The sequence below is a fragment of the Oryctolagus cuniculus genome, chromosome 12 (genome assembly GCF_964237555.1).
Source record: "Oryctolagus cuniculus chromosome 12, mOryCun1.1, whole genome shotgun sequence".
Classification (NCBI taxonomy): Eukaryota; Metazoa; Chordata; class Mammalia; order Lagomorpha; family Leporidae; genus Oryctolagus; species Oryctolagus cuniculus.
Window position 1 is genome coordinate 105,780,181 of NC_091443.1, and position 23,520 is coordinate 105,803,700.

Here is a 23,520-nt window from a genome sequence, read left to right on the forward strand (position 1 = left end):
CAGTGGAGGATGGCCCAGGTGCTTGGGCCCTGCACCCCATGGGAGACCAGGAAAAGCACCTGGCTCCTGGCTCCTGCCATCGGATCAGCGCGGTGCGCCGGCCGCAGCGCGCCGGCCGCGGCGGCCATTGGAGGGTGAACCAACGGCAAAGGAAGACCTTTCTCTCTGTCTCTCTCTCTCACTGTCCACTCTGCCTGTCAAAAAAAAAAAAAAAAAAAAAAAAAGATGTATTGGAGTAGAAGACAGAGACACTCTGAGAGAGAGAGAGAGAACAAACGTGATGGTTATACATTCAGTGTTTTTAAGTCAAAACTCATGGGGCTGTTGCTTATGACACTGACATCCCAAATGGGCACTGGTTCGAATCCCTCCTGCTCCACTTCCAATCCAGCTTCCTGCTAATGTGCCCGCGGCCCAAATGCTTGGGCCCCTGTGATGTAGGCAGGTATATAGGATAAAACTGATCAGGTTTGTGAGCTGGAAGACCACGCCTTCACCACGCCTCTGTGTGACCTCATCCCCCTACCTGACCACACCTGTGTGCCCACCGGCCAGTCAGGTTAATTAACCACTCCCCTTTGGAAGTGGGTTAAGAGCCTGGGACTCGGTGTGCACAGCCCATTCTCTTTCTTTGGCCTCTTGCCAGTGTGGGCCCATGCTTCCCAGCCTGTGCGCTCCTCCCTGTGGCTGGCTCCTGGTGCTCGGTATGAACCCACACTCAGGGCCCCCACTCTCCTATCCATTTCTCCCACTGCGTATCATGCTGCCCCGTTCATCTATGCTGGTATTCAGAATTCTTTGAATATTAGGCAAGAGCCCGCACAGACTTATTAACATCGGGAACTTATTAATAAGCACACAGTGATATCACATAGCACCCCAAATTTCGATATCACCTGCACCCATGTGGGAACCTAAACGAGACTCCTGACTCCTGGCTTTGGCCTGGCCTAGCCCCAGCTGTTGTGACCATTTGGGGAGTGAACCAACGGATGCAAGATCTCTCTCTGTAACTCTGCCTTTTGAATAAGTAGATAGATCTTTAAAATAAATAGATAAACCCCCACCATAGACACAAATTACATTGTGATGCAATTTTTTAAAAGGCACAATGCACAAAATGTCAAAATTGTAAATGAAGACAGGATAGATTTTCCTGAGTTCCCCCTTCGCCTCGGGCCGCTGTGCGGCTGACCCTGGGCCCCTCGGCCCTTTGGTCCACAAAGCGCAAAAAGCCTCTGGTTCCGGAAAAGGAACAGCCGGGCTCCAGGCCACAGCCGGGTTCCCAGAGCTCAGGGCTAGGTGTGGTCAGCATCCTGGTTTATTTGTGTGCGTGTTTGGTGGATGAATTTTTGCCCCTCCCTACTCTATGAAAGAGCTTTGGAAGTTCCGGCCCATAAGGTGGAGTTTGCACCTCTCCAGGGGTGGCCTTTGGGGTCCACAGGAAAATGCGGTCCCCCAGCGGCTCATGCTCGCACCCTGACTTAACACGCCGGGTCTCTTCCCGGTGGCGGCTCCTGGCGGGCTGCCCGGGCCTAAGGAGCAGGTGGTGGTGCCGGTGGGAGGGGGAGTGCGGCCCTGGCTCACTCGAAGCATTCATTAGCTCATTGCATTCCTCGTGTGCAGCCTGGGGCCTGACCTCAGGTGAGATCACTCAGCTGCCGCCCAGGCCAGCCCACACGCCCTCCCGGCTCTGCACCTGACAGCTAAGCAGCACCCAGAAGCCACCCAATCCAACTGCCACTCCCAGCTCCCCGGAACCAGAAGCCCAGCGGTCACCCTGGCCATCACCCCTAATGGGAGCTCCGTTCTCCAGCTGCACGGAGCCGCCTGCCTTGGGAAAGGGACCACCTGGCTCCGGCCCGGGTCTGCCGCCTGCCGCCTTGCCGTCGACCTCCAAAAACCCTGAGCAAAGGAACCTGTGTGCTCACCTGGCCCCCAGAACTGCCAGGGAACAAACAGGTGTCGCATTGCATCTCTGAGCCGGTGGCAACTGGTTACGGAAGCAACAGAAAACCAGCAGAGGCACCTGCCGCGCCCAGACGAGGACGACAACCCCAGCACGGGGGAGCGCGGTCAGCTGCCACGCGGCAGGTTAGGGCTGCAGGTCTGGCCCAAGGTTACAGAGCCCTGGTCAGAGCCAGGCCCACCTGTCTAAAAGCCAGCGCAGTCTCCCGCCTCCCTGCCTCTCCCAGTCCTCCACTGGGAGCTCCATCCTCCTCCTTGCTTTTCTTTCCTTCCAAATCCCACCTTCTTCAAGGGCCCTTTCCTCCAGGAAGCCTCTCCTGATTCCCCCCCACACAAAGGCTTCACTGGTACCTAACATAAGTCAATAGCCTCAGGCCGGCGCCGCGGCTCACTAGGCTAATCCTCCGCCTTGCGGCGCCGGCACACCGGGTTCTAGTCCCTGTCAGGGCGCCGGATTCTGTCCCGGGTGCCCCTCTTCCAGGCCAGCTCAATGCTCTGGCCCGGGAGTGCAGTGGAGGATGGCCCAAGTGCTTGGGCCCTGCACCCCATGGGAGACCAGGAGAAGCACCTGGCTCCTGCCTTCGGATCAGCGCGGTGCGCCGGCCGCGGCGGCCATTGGAGGGTGAACCAAAAAGGAAGACCTTTCTCTCTGTCTCTCTCTCGCACTGTCCACTCTGCCTGTCAAAAAAAAAAAAAAAAAAGACATTAAAAAAAAAAATAAGTCAATAGCCTTGTGTCACAGACCTGCGCCACTCCCTCCCACGAGATTCCACACGGGCTGTGGGCCGCGTGACTCAGCTGGTGTCTCCACTGCTCCCAGCCCCACACCTGACCCAGGGAGGTGCTCAGGGGTCAGGGCTGTTTCAAAACAGAGCCACGAGGGCTGGCGTGTGGCCCAGCCTGTTAGTCCACTACCTGCGACCCCGGCATCCCATGTGGCTGCTCCACTTCCAATCCAGCTCCCTGCTAATGCACCTGGGAAAGCAGTGGAAGATGGCCCAAGTGCTTGGGCCCCTGCACCCGCATGGGAGACCCAGAAGAGACTCCTGGCTCCTGGCTTTGGATGGGCCCAGCTCCGGCCATTGAGGTCATTTGGGGAGTGAACCAGCAGATGGAAGATGGCGCTCTCGCTCTCTCTCTCTGCCTCCCTTTGGAATAAAACAAATAAATCTTGGCTCCACGCCCAGGACGAGGAGAGTGAAAATGGACGTCCACGCAAGACAGTGCCACGCGCCTGCTCAGCACTGTGTTACTCACGGCAGCCCACAGCTGACTCACAACAGCCTGGACACCATGCCGGCCTCACCCCCGCAGAGCCCTGGTCAGGCCCAAGAAGGAAGCCAGACGCACAGTCACGCAATGCAGGTCTATTGTAGGAAACCTCAGAAGACAGGGACCCAGGAAGCAGAAAGAGACTAGCGGCGGCAGGACCTCATGGGGACGTGAGGGGATGAAGACTCTGAGACTACAGAGAAAAGACAGGTGCAAGACTGATAAATTTGCAAGGCAGAGTTAGAGAGAGAGAGACAGAGAGAGATCTTCCACTGGTTCACTCCCCAGATGACCACAATGGCTGGCGCTGGGCTGGGCCAGGCCAAAGCCAGGAGCCTGGAACTCTATCTGGGTCTCCCACATGGGTGCAGGGGCCCAAGCGCTTAGGCCGTCCTGTGACGTTTTCCCAGGCCATGAGCACGGAGCTTGGTCGGAAGTGGAGCAGCCGGGACTCGAATGGATTCTCCTACAGGGTGCTGGTGTCACAGGCGGAGGCTGAACCCACTGTGCCACAGTGCTGGCTCCACTTTCAAATGCTTTAGCTCATGTTCGAGCAAGTTCATCCCCATGCAAACGAGAGACTGATGACCGGAATTCTGTTTACTACAGTGACACATGGACTGTGAGATGACCTCCGTCCGTTAACAGGGTCTCTCCAAACTGTACATCTTAAAATCCAAACTGTACATCTTAGAATCGTTCATTGTGTGTTGTGTGAATTTCACTTCCAGTTTAAAAAAAAAAAGGAGCTGGTGTCGTGGCACAGTGGGTTAAGCTTCCACTTGCAGCACCAGCATTCCATATGGGTGCCAGTTTGAGTCCCGGATGGTCCATTACCAATCCAGCTCCCTGCTAATGCACCTGGGAAAGCAGCAGAGGCTAGCCCAAGTCCTTGGGCCCCTGCGTCCATGGGGGAGACCCAGAAGAAGCTCCTGGCTCCTGGCTTCAGTCTGGCCCAGCCCTGGCCGTTGCAGCCATTTGGGGCGTGAACCAGAGGATGGAAGATCTCTCTCTCTCTAACTCTGCCTTTCACAATAAATTAAACCAATCATTTGAAAAAAGAAAGAGGGACAGGTCAGGGAGGGCTTCACAGAGGAGGTGTCTCAAACCGATCCTCGAAGGAATAGAAACCCAGGGTTTCTGTAGGAGCGAGGGCGAGGGGCAAGGAGCAGGGCTGGGGGGCGCCGAGTGCACACGGTGAGGAGGCCGGGAGGGGCCGGCCCCGGGAGCTGCCACCACAGGGTGCAGTGGTGAAATCCTGCGGCTCGCGTCTTGCCCAGCCTGATGGCGCCTTTATCAGCCTTATCGCAGCATGACCAGTGGTGCCTGTTTACTGTGCAATCACGGCCCACATGCACACCGTGACTCATGACCCACAAACAGCCAGGGCTCCCGCCTCACTGCCTGGGAGGGGCCTCCGGGGCTGCTCCCGCCGCAGCGGAGTGTGGGTCCTCCCAGTCTCCTCCTCCTCCCCCTCCTCCTCCACCTCCTCCCCCCACCCCACCCGCTTCCACCTCCCCCTATTCCCTCCTCCTCCCCCAACCCGCTTCCACCTCCCCCTATTCCCTCCTCCTCCCCCCTGCAATTCCCTCTCCCCCCCCACCCTCCTCCTCCCTCCCCCTTTCTCCTCCCCTTCCCCACCCCCCCCCCCCCCCGGCTCCCTGTGGCCACTGCCAGCCCCTCCCGCCTGCTGTGTGGCTGCTCTGGGCCCCTCCTCCTCGGAGTGTGAGCCCAGTGCCTCCATTCCCTTCTTCTTCTTCTTCTTTTTTTTTTTTTTTTTTTTTTTTTTTTGACAGGCAGAGTGGACAGTGAGAGAGAGAGACAGAGAGAAAGGTCTTCCTTTGCCGTTGGTTCACCCTCCAATGGCCGCCGCGGCCGGTGCACCACGCTGATCCGATGGCAGGAGCCAGGTGTTTCTCCTGGTCTCCCATGGGGTGCAGGGCCCAAGCACTTGGGCCATCCTCCACTGTACTCCCGGGCCACAGCAGAGAGCTGGCCTGGAAGAGGGGCAACCGGGACAGAATCCAGGGCCCCGACTGGGACTAGAACCTGGTGTGCTGGCACCGCAAGGTGGAGGATTAGCCTAGTGAGCCGCGGCTCCAGCCTCCATTCCCTTCAATGCCACAGCCCGGGATGGCCAGGCTGGGAGCAGACAACACCGGCCGGGCACCAGGCGGGAAGCAGGGAGCAATTTTCAGAGTGTTTAACACCAGCGAGGCACAGGCACTCACCACTCACTGCCAAACAAGTGCAAAAGGGGAGAAAATGGGTCAGCTAGGCAGGAAACCCCCCAGAATCCCGCAGGAGCGAGCACCGCACGTGGCCCGCATCAGTAATTCAGGGGTCCTGCGCGGAGGGCATTCAACTGGGGTGGAATTCGCCGGGGGGGCAGCTGAGTCCAGGACAGGAAGCAGATGCACGGGCGGAAGAGAAGGCCGTGGTCATGGGCATGCCAGGCAGGACAGCACTACATTGCAGAGGGTCTCAGGTGCCAGGCAAAGCCCCACAAGGAGGCTGTGGAGGGAGCAGCTGGAGCCAGACTTGTTCTGGGCCCTACACCCCGCCTCCCCGGGATGCAAGAGGGAGGATATGTCACGGGGGTGCAGGGGGCTGGCCGACATGTCCCAGCACGCTACCCCATCACAGGAGAAGGCTGAGGGCAGGTGGGGGCGGGGGGGGGGGTCAGGCACCCCACGCAGGTGGCCCCAAGCCCAGCAATCAACAGAAATCCTATCGTCATGCAGTAACTTTTTTGAAAATCAAAAAGTAAGGTGAGAAAGGGCGGGAGTGGGTGCAGCAGTGAAGTACACCACGTGGGACACCCGTAGAGGAGAGCCAGGGTTCAAGACCTGGCTCCGACCCGGGACGACGGGGGCCGGCAGAGAGCAGCAGATGTGTGGGTGACGATGGCGAGAAGAGTCGGCAGGGGGCATTCTGCATCCCGAGGTCGATTACAGAGTCCAAGAGCTCTGGTTCATTGAGGGCGGGGCAGGGTGGGGGGAATTCGAGGCCTGGGAGTTTAGGGGGCAGCCCCTGGGGCTCACCCTCATGGGGGCTTCGATGCACAACTCTGGATTCAGTTCGCTGGGATTTCCCGTTCCCATTATTAGTTGCTTGCAAGCTATCAAAGTGCATCAGCTACTTCACCTGTACAACGGGCATAAGAGGTTAGCAAAGCTCACCCGTGGGAGCCATCGGGCAGGGTTCCACACATCCCTGCAGGAGGTGATGGCTCCCACCAGGAGGAGAGTCCCGCTTTGCCTCCGTGCGCACCAGACCCTTGGAGCACGCCCCGCCCTCCGTCACCAAAGGCACCTGCCAGCCGGAGTGTTGCAGCTGCGGTACCAGCTTCCTGTTGCTGCATCACCATCGCCACAAACACACAGGCGTGGAACAACAGGCGAATTCCACCACAGCCTGCGGGTCAGAAGTCCTTGGAGCCCAAGAGGTCAGCCGGGCCCCGCTCCCTTCTGCTTCCTAGCTCGCTGGGTTGATTGGCAGAGTTCAGTTCCCCACGGGTGTGGGGCTAAGGTCGCAGACACCTTCCCAGGGCGCCCAGCCTCTACTTACCACCCGCATTCCTTGGCTTCTGGCCCCTTGGAAGCTGCCCCTGGTGGGTGGAGTCCTCGAAATGCAAAGCGCTCTGCCTCGCCTCCTCCCTCTGACCTCACCTTCGGCCTCTTCCCTGGGACCTGCGCTCCCCCCTCCTCTGCCCTTAGGGGCTGTGGGGATTCCTTGGCACCCCTGGGACAGCCTCAGAGAATCCTGTTTCGGAGCCAGCTGCAAGATCCCTTCCCAGCAGCACTGAATTAGGGCTCCCAGCCCCGCCCCAGCCAAGGCTCCCCCCCCCAGCATGGGTCCCCAGCCTCTCCTCTGGGGAGACCACGGGGAACGGAGTTGCAGAGAAGAAACCCTTGTGGGATGGCAGGGGCTAGAGGGACAGGGGCCCAGGTCAGCCTGCACAAGACACAAGACACAGCTTCAGAAAACTTCACAGAAAATGGAACCCAAGCCCATTTATTTGGGTGCAAAACGTTTAACTCCATCCCCGGGGTCAGTGCAAGGCCCCCAGCAGGTGAGGGACTGGAGGACACTGGCCCGGGCGGTGTCTGGTTGCTTGTCCTATCACAGATTCGCCGAGGAGCTGGGCAGCCTCCATGTTCCCAGCTGTGAAATGGAGTGAGAGTCCCTGCCCCCAGTCAGAGGGTTTAAATATGGCTGCCAGTAGAACTCCTGGCCCTGACCACATCTGAAAGTGCTACAGTTGTGAGCAGGCTTCAGAAAGTGCATGGAAAATGTGTGTTATGAAAAAGCTATGCATAGATCTCAAAACTTGCAGGCTGGTGGTGTGGCGCAGTGAGTGGAGCCGCTGCTTGCAATGCCGGCATCCCCATAACAGAGCACACATTCGAGTCCCGGCTGCTCCACTTCCCATCCAGCTCCCTGCTAATGCGCCTGGGAAAGCAGCAGAAGATAAGCCAAGTGCTTGGGCCCCTGCACCCACGTGGGAGACCCGGATGGAGCTCCCGGCTCCTGGCTTCAGCCGTTGCAGCCATTTGGGGAGTGAACCAGTGAATGGAAGACCTCTCTCCCTCTGTCTCTCCTTCTCTGTGTGTATCACTCTGCCTTTCAAATAGATAAAATAAAGCTTTTTTAAAAATTCAAAAGAAAAATTATTCCAAAATGTTTTGTGCCCAGCACGGGGCAGGTGCGAGGCAGGCTGGCCACTCTGCAGGTGGCTGGGACGACAGAGGGGTGGGGCGTTCCTAGCAGGACACCTGCAGAGGGCCGGCATCAGGGACTTACTTCCCAAAGAGTATACACTTCTGAGATGTTTGCTTCGAAGCACAGAGGGGACAGCCACACTCAGAGAGGCATCGCGACAGGGGGAGACTTGGAGACTGACGGGACGCGGCTTTATCTGACAATGCGGACACCGCTGGACTTCTGACAAGGTTCCCTCCCAATAAGCTCATCTTAAATTAAAACTATCATTAAGTCAAAGATGCACTTAAGCCACCTTAAACGGATTAAATTTAATCCACCTTAAATGCCCTCACTTACAATGGATGCCTACCGTTGGACACAACCACGGGTCGCAAAGCCTGCTGCACACGGTCAGGTGGTCAGGCCTGGTGACCCTGGAGCGGCCACAGAGCGTCAGGCCACACGCTGCTCGGCCTAGAAACGGATCAGAATCAGAGAGTAAGAATGCAAATCCACTTTCCAGTGTTCACTCCGGAACACCCCAGCTGGAGCCTGGTGAACCAGGGGCCAACTACCCAGGCCTGAGTGCGTGTGGAGGTCTAGGGCGTCACCACCCGCTGGGCTCCTTTGCTGGTTTCTGAGCCCCACCCAGGCCACCAGCTCAAACCCTAGGCGAGGACTCCAGGGTGCTGGAGCTCAGATCCTGACCCTAATCCCACCTGGCTTCCGATGGCACGGCCAGACAGAGCACCCGGAACGTCACCATCTGCTCCTGGCTCTGCAGGGTGGTGGTGGTGCTTGGACCACAGCGGCTGCCACTCCCTGTCCTCACGCCCCAGAGCAAACCCACATGGCGGATCCTTCTGCTGGAGTTACACACCCAGGCCTTTCTGTCATCTTCCCCTTTGCTTCTCAGGTTTGAAAAATAGACAGTGGCTCTGCTTTGGCTTCCTGGACAGGAGGGCCAATGTGTGCGTGTGCGCACCGGGGCGCAGTGCGCGACAGCGCGCGGAAGCGGCCTGGGTTCTCCTGCTCCAAGTACATTCCCAGGCTAGGGGCCAGCCAGGGGGCCGTGGCTAACCAGCGCAGGCAGCTGAGCCGGGACAGGCCGCGCCCTCCCCCGCGCCACCCCGGGCCGTCGGGGCAGGGCCGCTGGCAGCCCCGCCCCGCGTCCCGCCCCCTGCCCTGGGGCCTCCAGGGATCGCGGGTCCCCAGCCAGTGCCCTCCGCGCACCGCCGCGATGTGGGCCGCGCTGTCGCTGCTCTGCGCCGGGGCCTGGCTGCTGGGGGCCCCGGGCGCTGACGCCTTCTCGGCGAACAATTTAGGTACGCGGGCTCGGGGCGCGGCGGGCAAGGGCTCCGCACTCCGGGATCTCACGCGGACCTGCGGGGGCAGGGGAGCTGGGCAGGGGGGACCTCCTCCCCGGGCAAGGACCCCCTCACCCCGCCAACTCCCAGGGCGGCCAGGGCACGGAGCCGTGCGCGCGTCGGGGTCCCGGAGCGGTGGTTGCCGGGGCGGGGGGCTTCTCGGGGGCTCGCGTCTCGCACGAAGGGAGCGGCAGGTGGGCTGGGGGCCCACGGGGTCCACGGGGGACCGGGATCTCACTTGCGCGGCGGCGCCAGAGTCCGGAACACCCGAGAAGCCCTCCAGCCGGCACTGGGACGCAGGGACTTAGAGCTGTTGCTGCCGGGGGCGAGCAGGGACTTCCTGGCCGGACTCGCCGGCCTCTGCTGGCAGCTTCCTGGATCCCCGCGGTGCACGGGAGTGACTGCCCGTGGAGCAGCGCCCCGGAGGACACGCAGACCCGCGGCAGTTCCAGCCCCAGCACTGCCCTCTCTGGCTGCGACTGGGCCAGGGCCTCGCACCCCTCAGCCTGGCTGCCTCCCGGTTTCCCGGCTGCCCTGAGCTAACACGACCCGGTGCTCCTCCTTGGGAACGGAGAAGAGGGAGAGCAGCCGGCGGAGAGACAGACCGCGGAGGCTGAACCTTGGCGGGTCAGGTCATTTGCAAAGGAAACCCCCAGCCTTGCAACCCCTGGAGGAGCTGGCTGCAGGCGACCCTGCAGGTGGCCTACATGGGGTGGGGGGTGCCCTCACTCCACCGCAGGTCCCGCCCAGTCTCTATAAAAGAGCAGAGAGTAAAGGTTTCAGGCTTTGTGGCTGAAGCAGCGACAGAATGTAATGGATGCCCGTGAGTTTGCTCTGATGATTCCAGGACACTGAAATTTGAAATTCAAATGATTGCCGGCTGCTCCAAAAGAGTGTATTTTTTTTTTCCCAACCATTTAAAAGTGTGAAAAACCATTCTGGGGGCGGCTTCCTGCACCACCCCACACCCCAGGACACAGCTCCCCTAGGGTGCCCCAGGCTTTGAACAGTCACCACTGGATAGGAAGGTATCTCCTGGGGATCAGTGCTTGGCTCTCTGTCTTTGCACCTGCTGACCTCTAAGCGGGAGAAGAACCTGGGCCACTTGTCCCAACCCCATCCTGCCTCAGTCCTGCTCCTGCCTTAATGTCCGTAGCAAGTCTTTGCCCCAGATTTGGAGGCCGGGAAAACGCTCACAGCTTTGTTTCTGGAACAGGAGGGAGATGTCAGTGCCGAGTATATATATATACATACATATATATATATATATGTATACATATATATATATATTTGAAAGGCAGAGTGATAGAGGGGGAGAAACAGAGACGGAGAGAGGTGATCATCCACCTGCTGGTTCACACCCCAAATGGCAGCAAAAGCCAGGGCTGGGCCAGGCCAAAGGAGCCTGGAGCTCCATCCTGGACTCCCACAAGGGTGCAGGGTTCCAAGCACTCGGGCCATTGTCCGCTGGCTTCCCAGGCGCATTAGCAGGGAGCTGAACTGGAAGCAGAGCAGCCGGGACTGGATACAGGATGCAGGCAGCCCCTGTAGAGGTGATCTTCGGCCTGGATGTGTGGATCCCCCGGGCACGGGAAGACACTCCAAGGGGTGAGGGCACAAGTCATGTTCAGGGAACCCATTTCCAGACCCTTAACTCCCAAAGAACCTCTTGGCTAAGACTGGGAGCGAGTGCCTGGGGCAGGGGCCCCTCCCTCCCCTCCACCTTGAATCTGAACGCCTGGGGCCAGCAGCAACCAAATAGTGAAGACAACGAAGGGGGGAGGCTGTCCCAGGGCAGGAGGTGATGGGGTCTCACGCCTGATGCTCAGTGCTGGGGACGGGGTGTAGGCAGTGGGGCTCGGAGGATGCCCCCGGAGCACGGTGGGACACCGCAGTCCCACGTCAGAGGCCCTGGCTGTGATGTCCGGCCCCAGCGTCCTGCTGATGCGCGCCCCGGGAGGCAGCAGAGACGCCCCCGTGGTTGGGTCCCCGCCGCCCACGCGGGAGACCCAGGTTGAGCTTTTAGCTCCCAGCTTTGGCCAGGCTCATCAGCAATGGCCGTGTGGGCATTTGGGGAGTGAACCGGCAGACGGGAGCCTCTCTCTCACTCTCTCATAAGGAATACAACATTTAACTACCCTGTCTTCCATTTCTGGTTGCTTTTTTGAGCAGGATTTCCTTTGACTTAGGAAAAAGCAAAAATAGGACAAGAATTAATGCTGAACCCTGTGTCAGTCGAATGATACTCACTCGGCAGCATGTACTCCACAGAGAGGGAGCTCATTAAATCCTGTTGTCATAACGAGATGGCGTTTCTGATAAAATTTTTACTGCTTATGTTTAACAGTCGCTTTTCCTAAGGTGCATCTGAAATGTTAAGATGTGGGGTCATAGCAAGTCAAATGACGTGAATTTCTATGGTTGTTGTTGTAGAAGATGATACCAAGATTGTCCCCTAGGATAAAAGTGTGTGGGCTGAGGAGATAAGTTTTCCAGGAGAAAAAGTTTTTACCCAGGGGGAAAAAAAAAAAAAAAAAACCTGTGTCAAATATCTGGCTCATCTGCTTCTGATCCAGCTTCCTGCCGCTGTGCCCTAGGAGGCAGCAGAGGATGGCCCAAGTGCTTGGGCCCCTGCCCCCCACAGGGAGGCACCATTTGGAGGCCCAGGCGCCGGGCTTGGGCCTGGCCCAGCCCTGGTACACTTTCAGACATTTATTGACTAAATAGCAGACTACATTAATAGTCTTCTTCAAAATGTTCATGGGAAGTAGAATTAAAAAGCGAGTTTTTTTTTAGCGCAAAAACGTTTGAAATCTATGCATGTAAGGGGGTTGTCAGGTAGTTTGTGAAAGTGCTTATTATTTAAGGTGATGCATGCATATCGGATGTTTTTGCACCAAAATAAACTTAGATTTCAATTCTATTTTTCAAAGACTTTTTGAAGTCCCCTTGTATATGGTTTTGGGGGTACCAGAGCAGGAAGAATTTGCATTCCTTTTTTTTTTTTTTTAAGATTTATTCATTGACTTTAGAGGCAAAGTTACAGACAGAGAGAGGTCTTTCATCCACTGATTCACTCTCCAAATGGCCACAATGGCTGGGGCTGTGCCGATCCAAAGCCAGGAACTTTTTCTGGGTCTCCTATGGGGATGCAGGGGCCCAAGTACTTGGCCATATGCCACTGCTTTCCCAAGCCATCGGCAGGGAGCTGGATTGGAAGTGGAGCAGCCGGGACTCGAACCAGCGCCCATATGGAATGCTGGCGCCACAGGTGGATACTTAAACTGCTATGCCACAGCGCCGGCCCCTGCATTCCCTTTTATGTTCTGCCTTACTTAACGTCATTTTCGGTTTTTTACACTTTCTCAAGCCCTCTGGCTGTGCATCACCACAGAGCACGTGGGTCTGATTCCTTTTTCCTTTTTTTTTACAGAGAAGTTTCACTTTAAGTCATGGATGTCTCAGGTCAGTGCCCAACTTCTTCTTTCTGTAGTTTTTCACTTCTCAAAACTTCCTGTTACCAAACTGTACCAGACCGGGGCAAAGCGGAGGGGTTTTCCAGCCTGGTCCCCCTGGGTCCATGCAGACTTCCGGCTGACCGTGCGCTGGAGAAGTCGCAGTTACGTGGTTACGTGATGTCCTTCCCAGCGGCGGGCCCCAGGCATGCACCTGGCTGCCCGTGTTCTTTGTTATTTCCCCGTGTTGCCCCCAGAGCCCGCCGTGAACTGGCCACCAAGGGCAGAACAATGTGCCACACACACATCCCAGCGCCGGCCACAAGGCCCTGGGGTAACCTGCACTTGACACGTGTCTCCTTCACGGTGGAGACCTAGCACGGATCTGGGCTGGGAATCAGAGCACAAGGACAAGCCCTGTTCTTTCTCCTAGAAACAGGAGGGTCCCTGGAGCGCCGGCTGCTCCGCTTCCCAGCCAGCTCGCTGCTCCCACACCTGGGAAAGCAGCGGAAGATGGCCCAAGCGCTTGTGGGAGACCAGGATGGAGTTCCTGGCTCCTGGCTTTGGCCTGGCCCAGCCCTGACTGTTGCAACCATTGAGGAAGTGACCCAACTATTGGAAGATTCTCTCTCTCTCTCCTCCTCCTCCCTCTTTCTCTCTGTAGCTCCACCTTTCAAAATAAACAAATAAATCTTTACGAAACAAAGAAAGGCAGGAAGGTCTCCCTCTGGCGTCTGCGTGACGCTGGTCCTGGTCATGTTTCAGCACCATAAGAAGTACAGCGCGGAGGAGTACCCACGCAGGCTGCAGACCTTCGTCCGCAACTGGAGGAAGATCAACGCCCACAACAATGGCAACCACACCTTCCAAAGTATGGGCTGCGGGAAGAGAGGGGCTTTGCTCCAGGCTTCCGGGGCCCTGGGGAGAGGGAAGCGGCTCCCACCTGCAGGAAGTCAGTCATGACCCATGCAGATTAAAGGGCCCCCTCGGGGGCTTCTGGGAGGAGGCAGCGGCAGCCCAGGCCCTCCCACCCACCCCTGTACCAGATGGAGGCAGTAAGGAGGGCTTTGCAACCTGGTCCCTCTCCGTCCGTCCAGACTTCCAACTGACCACGCTCTGGACAAGACACAGTCCCGTGACCTCCTTCCCAGCATGCACTGGCTGCCAGCCTACCCAGCCTCAGCATTTATGTCCCCCTTTCATGTCGCTGCAAACTGGTGACAGAGTCACCTGCAGTATACGGGTGCTTGCGCTTTTGAAAAATGGTCACTGTCGCCATAAACGCGTCCCAGTGCCAGCCACAGGGTTGTAGGGTGATTGCCCCACCAGGGCTCCGGGGACTGGTCACCGACATTCAGGCGGCTGTGGGGGCTCCTCCTGGCCACGGGTCACTTTGTAGCTTCTGCACCTTGGACCCTGACTCCTGTCTGCTGAGACACGGTGGATTCAGGACAGCACTGCCACCCCTCTGGGTGGCTGTGAAATTTCTGGAGGCTGCAGCAGCTCCCCCCAGGGTGTCCACACACACGAAGGGGTCCGCCACAAGTCCGTGAAGAGGGCTTTGTGAACAACGAGGCGTGGATCTCAAAACTCGCCTTTTGGCTGCATTTTCCGTGAACTTTGGGAAGTCCCCTCATGACATCTGAGGACTCGGAGACGCGCTGGCTGAGCTGATTAGATGGGCTGCAAGCAGGAGCTGGGAGGGTACCTGGGTCGGACGCTCGCTTCTGCCCTTGGAGGCACCGATGTGGGCTCCAACAAGGCAGACGCACTCGCCTCGCCTGCTGCCGGGAGGACTGAGGGGACGTCGGGAAAGGTACCGGACAGGTGCATGGCTTCCTGACCTGGCCGGCACCAGACTCATGCATTGGGTGTCTGAAGAATCCAGGGGCCCTGCCCCCCCACCAGGCCAGGTGCATCAGCATCTGCTTGGGGGCGGGGGGTGAGAGGGTGCCCCCCAGACACCTGCTCTGTTGAGAAGTCCCCGGGCAGCCCTGCAGCATGGCCCCCGCTGGCCTCTGGCTCCTGAGCCACGGCGGGTTTCAGAATGTAAAGGAACCAAGTTGCAGCAGCCATAAGTAGGGCGCGGGTGCGTGATGTATTACGCGCCTCTGGTTTTATTCTGTTTCCCTCTCTCCGTCAGTGGGGCTGAACCAATTTTCAGACATGAGCTTCGCTGAAATAAAGCACAAGTATCTATGGACAGAGCCACAGGTAAGCGTGATTGACGGCTCCCAGACCTACAGCCTCCCGCTCACGCCTCTGGGCTCCGTTTGCTGTCGGTCCAGGCTCAGGGCCCTGGCAACACGGACCCCTAACTCGGGGTTACCAGAGAAAAATACAGACACCCAGAGGCTGGCCTTGGGCACAGGGGTCAAGACATCCACACTGGGGGCCGGTATGGTGACACAGCGGGCTAAGCTGCCTCCTTCAACAGGCGATAATTCAAGTCCTAGCTGCTCCACTGCACGGCCAGCTAATGCTAACCACCTGGGGAGTGACCCAGCCAATGGAAGATCTGTGTCTCCCTCTCTCCCTGTAACTCTGCCTTGCAAATAAATAAATAAACCTTAAAAAAGCAACAACCAAAAAAAAAAGGATACCCACCTCCCTCATCAGAGTGCCTGGGTTCAAATCCCAGCTCTGTTCTCGACTGCAGCTCCTTGCTAATGCACACCCTGGGTGGAAGATGGTGGAAAATGGTTCAAGTGATCAGGGCCCTGCCACCCACGCGGGAGACCTGGGTTGGGTTCCCAGCTCCTGGGTGTATGGGGAATAAACTCATAGATGGGAGCTGTCCCTGTCTCTGTCTCTCTCTCAAAATAAAATTCAGAGATACAGATGCCCCATTAAAATTGCATTTCAGTGAACAGATGGTTTTTAGCATAAGTGTGTCCTAAATATGGCCCAGCGTTCACCTGTCAGTGCGAGTGAACCGGGTGGACTTCCAGTGTGCTGAGCCTGGGCCCCCCCATGCTAGCCATGCCCAGGATCTCCCACACTGTCTCTGGATGGTCCCGCCAGCTCCAGTCTCTCCCATTCTCTTGATGTTTCTGGTTTAATTATGCGGGTCTCCTCACCTTGAACCTACTGTATTTGGTCGTTCCAGAACTGCTCCGCCACCAAAAGTAACTACCTCCGGGGAACCGGGCCCTACCCCAGCTCTGTGGACTGGCGCAAAAAAGGAAATTTTGTCTCGCCGGTGAAAAACCAGGTATGGTCACAATCTGCGTTCTTTCCCCCCAAAATCACCACTGTGTTCTCAGAGCAGAGCGCCCTGCTCCAGGGCCCGCGTCACGGGTCCAGCTCCCATCCTGCGCGTGCTTCCGGGAGCCGCTTCCAGGGATGCAGAAGTCCCTGTCGACTGGGCCCACGTGTTCTCCTACCCCAGCCCCGCCCCCGTGTCCCGCAGTGGGCGTGGCTGCCCTCGGCAGAAGGACCTGTCTTTTTGATTCTGAGAAATAGGGCCTTCCGGTTTCCTTCCCCGAAACGCTTGGCTTTCTCTCGCGAGGTCTCCCGTGGCTCAGCTTCAAGTCCTCCGAGGCTGGCCTTGTTCCTGGAGCCCGCAGAGGCGGCCAGAACAAAACTCCGGCCCAGCAGGAAGTGGACAGAGCAGGGCCTGATTCCAGCCCCGCCACGACCCAGTGGTAGCTGTTAGAGCCTCTGCCGATCCCTGGGGCAATCGCAAAATCCCAAGCCGTAACCATAGGGGTGAAGCACAGGTGGGAGCCTGCGAGGGGCCCTGGGGGGTGACACACAGCCCCGAGCAGTGCTCAGGTGGCACAGCGGGCTCGCCAGACCCCCAGGGTGAGTGAGTGGCTGAGGGGACCCAGCAGGGGCTCCAGGCCCGGGCAGGGTGGGCACTGGGGTCTTTAAGAGGCTGGGGTCAGGACGCCACGGCGCCAGTCGGGCCTGCTGCTCCCGCTCCTCCTAAGCCCCTGTCACCCGTTCTGTGATGTGGGGAGGAGGTCACTGGCCACTCATTGAGATTCCGAGTGGGCAGACCCAGAACCGGGCCCTGTGGACCGGGAAGGGGGAAGGAGGGCAGAGAGAGGGGCTGCCTCGCGGTCCCAGTGCCTGACTGGCCCTGTGCCCCCCACGGCCTCCCCAGGGAGCCTGCGGCAGCTGCTGGACCTTCTCCACCACGGGGGCCCTGGAGTCGGCCGTCGCCATCGCCGGCGGGAAGATGCTGTCTTTGGTAAGGCGTCTGCCCAGGCCTGGACCCTCCCGTTCCCCTCAGGGCTCTGGCCAGTGACACTCTTCCCAGAAAGGGGATGAGGTTTATGGACGGGACTGTGCAAGGGGGCACCCCTGGGGGTGGAGCTGCTGGGGGAGGGGCCGGGAGTCAGCCCCCGGGGGGGGGAGGGTGGGACATGACCCCAAGAGTGAGATGGGACAGCCCTCAGGGATCACCCCATCCCCCACACCGGGGTGGGGAGGAGAGCAAGGAGCGGGGGCGGGGTCTCTGGCTGGGCCGTCCCCTCCCTGGGCACGCACTGTCCACACACACTGAGTGCAGGCACGCAGCTACAGGCCAGGCACTGGGACCCAGCAGCGCCAGCTCGTGCCATGCGCATCCCAGCAGGTGCCCGCTGCAGGGCTGTTAGGGTCCCTGCCCACGGCACTGGGGAGGGGGAGGCAGGGCTCATCACTGGGCAGGGAGGCACAGCAGCTGGGGCCAACCAGCTTTGTGTCTGTCCCACCAGGCAGAGCAGCAGCTGGTGGATTGCGCCCAGAACTTCAACAACCATGGCTGCGAAGGGTACGTCCCGACCAGGAGGCGCCCCAAGCCTTTCTCATATCCCACTGATCGCTGCCCCAGACGCACCCCCGTGTCGCCTAAGGAAAGGTCATCTCACACGGCCAGGGTCTCCCCAGCGGGACAGGGCAGAGCTGGGATCTGGGCCAGGCCTGTCCAGTTTCCAAGTGCACCCCACGGGCGCTGAGGCCTCTGGACAAGTGACCGGAGAAAGTAATAGATGGAGAAATCCGTCATATTCCACATCCCGGCAATGAGGGGTCTCGTCGGCCACGCTCTGTGAGATGCAGCCCCTGGGAGCGACTGTGCCACCAACACAGCCACGTGTCCACGACTCCATTGGGCCAGCTTCCCTGGCCCAATATGCGAGGGAAGCTGGCTCCCCAGGGTTCCCGGAGGGCAAACAGCCTGGCCTCCTCTCCAGCTGCCTGCTGGGCATCAGTCTCCCGGGCCCCAGCCCCAGTGCCCTCCTCACTCTTGCCCACTCTGGCATCCTGGGAAAATCTTAATCACACACCTCCTGCTCCGGGCAGCAGCCACGACCAGGGCCCGAGCCCAGGGATGCAGGGGTGAGTGGCGGCCTGCTGAGGGCCCCACCGTGTCAGCCGCCCCTCGCTTTTGGTGTCTCCTATGCTGAGAGCCTGACGCCTGGGCATGCTGTACCCCACACACCAGGGAGCCAGCGCTCAGCAGAGCACCGGCAGCCACCCCTCCAGCCGGGTCAGGCAGAAGTGTGTCGGATGCTGACCTCTGCTATGGAGAAATAAGATCAGGATGGTTGAGGATGGCCGGGGCAGCTGCTGGGGTTTGGTTTCCTCCAGGAGGCAGTAGGATGTAGGAAAAGACCCAGTGTGGATACCAAATCTGACTGTGGCGAGATCTTCCATTCACTGCCTCACTCCCTGGATGCCCACGGCAGCGGGGGCTGGGCCAGGTCCGAGCCAGGAGCCCAGAATCCCATCGGCGTCTCCCATGTGGGTGACAGGGACCTCAGCGCTTGAGCCGTCACCTGCTGCCTCCCAGGGTGCACGTTAGCAGGGGGCTGGGTCAGAAGCCGCGCTGGGACTTGAACCCGGGAACTCAGAGGTGGGATGTGCCCGTGCTACGCAGCGTCTTAACCCCTGTGTGCCTGTGTCTGCTTCTTGCAGGGGTCTCCCCAGCCAGGCCTTCGAGTACATCCTGTACAACAAAGGCATCATGGGTGAAGACAGCTACCCCTACAGGGCCATGGTAATCCCCGGGCTCCCCAGCTCCACGTGGCCCTGCCCCGCTTCTTCCTGGCCTCTCACCTGACTGTCATGTCCCACACTGCCTCTGGATGAGCGGGACCTCCCACTCCGTCTCAGCCCAGCCTGGCCATAGCCACGCCCCTCTTCTTGCCCCCAAACCCATGGTTCCCTCGGCGAGGCGTGGCCCCGGCCTCCTGCAGCCCCTGGTGGTCCAGTCCCAGAGCTCTGGCCCTCACAGCCCTCTGCCTCCCTTCATCCAAGACCCCCGAGGGTGGCCTCTCCTCCCACCTCTGCCCACAGGCCTGCCCCCACGCCTCCCCACTGCTTGCCCTACAGCCCCCAAGTGTTTGCCCCCTCAACACCCCACTGTGCAGGTCCAGCCACCGGCTGCTTCTGAAACGCCCGGCCCTGCCTCTCCTTGGGGCCTCCCCTTGTGGCCAGCCCCGTCTCTGCCGGGGCTGGGGGTCAGTGCTGCTCCCCTCCCCCACCAGACACGCATCCCTGCTGTGGGCTCGCTGAGGACAAGGGGGCTTCTAAGTCTCTGAAGCGACCCCGGAGCCAGACCCTGGTGTGGCGAGGCCGAGCGCCCCTAACCTGTGTCCCCCGCCCCTCTGCTGCCCGCACAGGAGGGGCGCTGCAAGTTCCAGCCCCAGAAGGCCATCGCGTTCGTCAAGGACGTGGCCAACATCACATTGGTGAGTTCCAGCCCCTTCTCTCGCTGGGCGCCCAGCGGGCGGCCTTGCCCCCATAGCAGCTCACAGTCACCAGTTCTCTGCGGCTGTGACGGCCCCGTGCTGGAGATGGGAGGGAGCGCGGCACGGGCACCAAGACGCTGCGGCCCCCAGCTCCAGGTGCCTCTGTCTTAGGAGCAGGTGCACGGGCGGCTTCTGCACGGGTGTGCGTGTGCATGTGCGCATGCGTGGCATCCGCTCGGGGGGGGATGCCACGTGCAGGCCAGGTGTGAGCGTGGGAGGCGTGCTGGAATCATCCCGTGGGTATGTGTGCATGAGGGAGAGGCACGCAGGGTCTGTAGGTGCAGGAGCCACTGCCATTTGACGCAGGTGCCTGCAGGGCTCCTGATGTGGGGAACCCGCGGGCGCTCCCTCGGCCGCCCCCACACTCCATCCCCTGTAGCCTCAAAGTGCCCCGTGAGGTCCCAGCCTGCTGCCCGAGGCCTCGGGGCTGGGAGGCAGGTGGGGGCAGCCTCATTCCAGAACCAGGGCTCATGGCCTGGACGGCACCCAGCCACACCCTGGGACAGGGGGCGGCATGGCTTCCCTTCTGGGGACAGCCGGTTTGTCTAGACACGCCCTCTCAGGCTGGATCCCACGGAGAGCGAGCTGCCCGGGGCTCCAAGGGACCCCTGATGCCTGGTCCCCAGGACGACGTCGCTGGTGACACCTGCAGCGTCCCGGAGGGCAGACCAGGGTTCAGCCCTTGGCAGGGCCCGGCGCTGGCTGTGGAAGCAGTGGCACCCTCAGGGCACTGCACTTGGGGGCTGCCTTGTGCCAGGTCTGCCCCGACCTGTCTCACCAGGCTCTGCCCAGGCTGGCAGCTGTGTTCTTATTTATCTATTTGAGAGGCAGACAGAGAGAGGAAGACTGCCTGCCCAGTGGTTCCCTCCCCAAATGCTCACAACAGCCCGGGGCTGGGCCAGGCCAAAGGCAGGGGCCAGGAATGTGCTCCAGGTCGCCCCGGTGGGTGGCAGGAACCCGATCACCTGCGCCATCACTGTGGCCTGCCCAGGTGACGGGCAGGAAGCTGGAGCCAGCAGCCAGGTATCAAAGCCAGCCAGGTACTCTGACGCAGGACGCAGGCGTCTTAACCTGTAGGCCAAACGCCTGCACCATGGAGAAGCTTCGAGGCTCCCTGGGGGGGGGGGTTCTAACTGCTGCACCCCCTGGTCTCTGCCACCGGATTCTGAAGCTGCCCTGGCGCCCTCCCAGTTGCCCGCTCCCCCGGGAAGAAAAGGGGGAGGAGGGACTGCAGGCCCCCAGCCCTGCAGGCGCCCGAGGGTGGACCCCCACACCGGCCTCGGGGTCCCTCCCTCCCCCCTGGTCATCTGCGTTGCTCGGGGTGGGGAGGGGATGGAGGCCACGTGTGTCAGTGTCCGGGCCCTTCTGTCTGCAGAATGACGAGGAGGCCATGGTGGAGGCCGTGGCGCTGTACAACCCCGTGAGCTTCGCCTTCGAGGTGACCGAAGACTTCATGCAGTACAGGAAGGGCATCTACTCCAGGTGAGACGGAGCCGGGACCGCCCGGGTGCTCGCTTCCCCGCGGCTCTGCCAGCCTTCCTCACATTTGTTTATTTATCAGAGAGCAAGAAAAGAGCTGCCACCTGCTAGTTCATCCCCCAGGGGCTGGCTGGGCCACTGGGGCCAGCCCTCCCCTCCCCTGACTCCGCCCCAGTCCACCTGCTCTCTCCTCCAGCTGCCCCCCTCCCACCAGCCTGGGCTTGTCTTTGAACCAGTGCCCCCCACAGCCCCAGCAATGCCCTGGATCCACCCCTGGCCACCCCAGCCTCTGAGTACTCCGGGATCTCCCCGCTGACCCCGGTCTTAGCTCTGTTGGCGGGACCCTCACCATGTGGCCCTCTCACTGCCACCCAGCTCCCCTCCCCACACCCGTCCCTTCTACCCTACCCGGCAGCCCGCACCCAGCCCCCACAAAGCTGCGCCGTTCTTGGGTGTCCCTGGCTCCCACTGGGTTGGAGCCCCCTCCTCAGGACGCTGGTCCACTTCCTGCGGTCACAGCCCCCAGAACGTAGCCCAGAGGCCACCTCTCTGCCCAGCTGCTCCCTGGCAAGCAGGGCCGGGCACGCACCCACAGCTGACCCCAGGCACGACCACCGCACTCAGTCATCTAGAATTTCCTGGAAATCCTTCGTGGCAGCAAACTGCTGATCATAAACGGGAAACCCACATGTTAGCCTTAAATACAAGGAGTGAGCATTGAGCCCTGCAGTTAAGACACCCGCAGCCCACGTGGGGTGAGCCCAGCTCTAGCGCCTCACTCCAGCTTCCTGCTGGTGCGCCCTCTGGGAGGCGCTGCTCAAGTACTTCCCTCCCTTGGCGCCCTGTGGGAGACCCGGATGAAGCTCCCGGGTCTTCAGCCCAACCCAGCTGATGCCAGCATTCTGGAAGTAAACAAGTGAAAGGGAGCTCTCTGTCTCTCAATTTAAAAACAAAATAATAATCAGTTTATGGGATTAAAAGATAAATTTTTTGGTGCAAAAAGATTTTTGAAAACCACGCATACACATCCATGCAATAGGTTCATGGAAGATGCTTATTATAAAAAACAGTGCATGGATTTCAAACTTCTTGTGCTGAAATAAACATCTTCTTTTGAAAGGCAGATAGCGAAACTGAGACAAAGAGATCTTCCATCCATTAGTTCACTCCCCAGATGCCCACAACAGCTGGGGCAGGCAGGGCCAAGCTAAAGTCAGGAGCTGGAAACACAATCTAGAATCTTCCATGTGGTGGCAGGGACCCACACAGGTGAGCCATCATCTGCTGCCTCCCGTGGTGCGTTACAGCAGGAGGCTGGGTCGGAAAGAGCAGAGGAGCCAGGACTTGAACCCGGCACCGTGGCGTGGGATGCAGGCACCGGGCAGCATTGTAACCACTGCATGACGCAGCCCACCCCTAGATTTCTTTTTAATTCCATTTTCCCATAGACTTTTTGAGGTTCCCTCTTAGAAAATAGTCTTTAAAATAAGTCGATGGCAACAAAGCAATGATGTGTTCAGTTCTGTCCCAACAATGGCACCTGCAGCAGGTGCATAGGAAGACCCGCCCTCCCCGTGCTGGGACATAGTGACCAGAACGCGCCGGCTGTGGGGTCCCGGGGGACTGAGGCGGTAGATGAGTGACAGTGAGGGACTCGTGGCTCTGACACTGCAGCCGTGGACAGAAGTGATGGGGTCACCAGCCCTTTCTGTTTGTCTCCCAGCACTTCCTGTCACAAAACCCCAGATAAAGTCAACCACGCGGTCCTGGCTGTCGGGTACGGAGAAGAGAACGGGGTCCCCTACTGGATCGTGAAAAACTCCTGGGGTTCCCACTGGGGAATGAACGGGTAAGCAGCTTCCAGCGTCCGGGAGGGTCTGTGTGCATGAGAAGCCAGGACAACAAATTCATTCCCCGAACCTTGGAGCCCCTCTGGGTGGTGGCTGTGAATATGTCTGCCCTGCCATGGCTCTGGCCCTCCTCTGAAAGGTCACGACCCTGGTGTCCCGATGCTGATTGGCACAGTCCGTGCTGGGGGGTGGGGGAGGGGCTATGATTTAGTGCACGTGGAGGGAAAGACACCAAATTCACAAAGTCAGGGCAGGAGTGTCTCGGTGGAGAAGCCAGCCCACGGCCACTGTGTCATGACCAAATCCAAAAGGCTGAGTCCCTGGAATTAGTGTCCGGCGGGCGGCAGAACTTTCCAGAAGGGTGCGCCGGGAGGGAGCGGCCAGCAGGCCTCAGCCCGCTCTCTGCGCAGGTACTTCTACATAGAGCGCGGGAAGAACATGTGTGGCCTGGCCGCCTGCGCCTCCTACCCCATCCCCCTGGTGTGAGCCGCGGAGACCTGGCCCCGGAGGAGGCTGGGGGAGGGTCCCTCGGCCCGAGAGGACCACGAGGAAGAATTCCGCACCTCCACGGGAGACCGTCACCCATGCCAGCGTGGGCCTGCGACCGCGCCCGGCCCACACACATGGGAGAAGATTCTTGCGTTCTGTGTTCTTTATGCAATAAACATTCAGTGCCTTC

The 23,520-nt window shown here is 59.6% G+C and overlaps 1 protein-coding gene and 1 long non-coding RNA gene across 2 annotated transcripts; one reads left to right on the forward strand and one right to left on the reverse strand.

Annotated features, from left to right (window-relative positions):
* Positions 1-8,261: 8,261 nt before the first annotated feature.
* LOC138844754 (uncharacterized) lies at positions 8,262-8,999 on the reverse strand. Its single transcript, XR_011381078.1, has 2 exons — positions 8,667-8,999; positions 8,262-8,421 (listed from the first exon to the last, which is right to left on the reverse strand). It is a non-coding gene; the product is annotated as an uncharacterized lncRNA (long non-coding RNA).
* Positions 9,000-9,116: 117 nt separating this feature from the next.
* CTSH (cathepsin H) lies at positions 9,117-23,520 on the forward strand. The gene is made up of 12 exons (XM_002721589.5): positions 9,117-9,272; positions 12,748-12,779; positions 13,535-13,640; positions 14,913-14,983; positions 15,879-15,983; positions 16,881-16,967; positions 17,476-17,531; positions 18,677-18,758; positions 19,384-19,452; positions 20,888-20,994; positions 22,715-22,840; positions 23,252-23,520. The coding sequence occupies exons 1-12, from the start codon at positions 9,188-9,190 to the stop codon at positions 23,325-23,327; spliced, it is 1,002 nt and encodes a 333-aa protein (XP_002721635.3). The 5' UTR covers positions 9,117-9,187; the 3' UTR covers positions 23,328-23,520.

Bases quoted from the DNA above. Each gene is read 5' to 3' on its own strand.
- CTSH (XM_002721589.5), top strand. From the start codon at position 9,188: ATGTGGGCCGCGCTGTCGCTGCTCTGCGCCGGGGCCTGGCTGCTGGGG. The intron at 9,273-12,747 runs GTACGCGGGCTC...TTTTTTTTACAG, and splicing joins CTTCTCGGCGAACAATTTAG to AGAAGTTTCACTTTAAGTCA. The intron at 19,453-20,887 runs GTGAGTTCCAGC...TTCTGTCTGCAG, and splicing joins ACGTGGCCAACATCACATTG to AATGACGAGGAGGCCATGGT.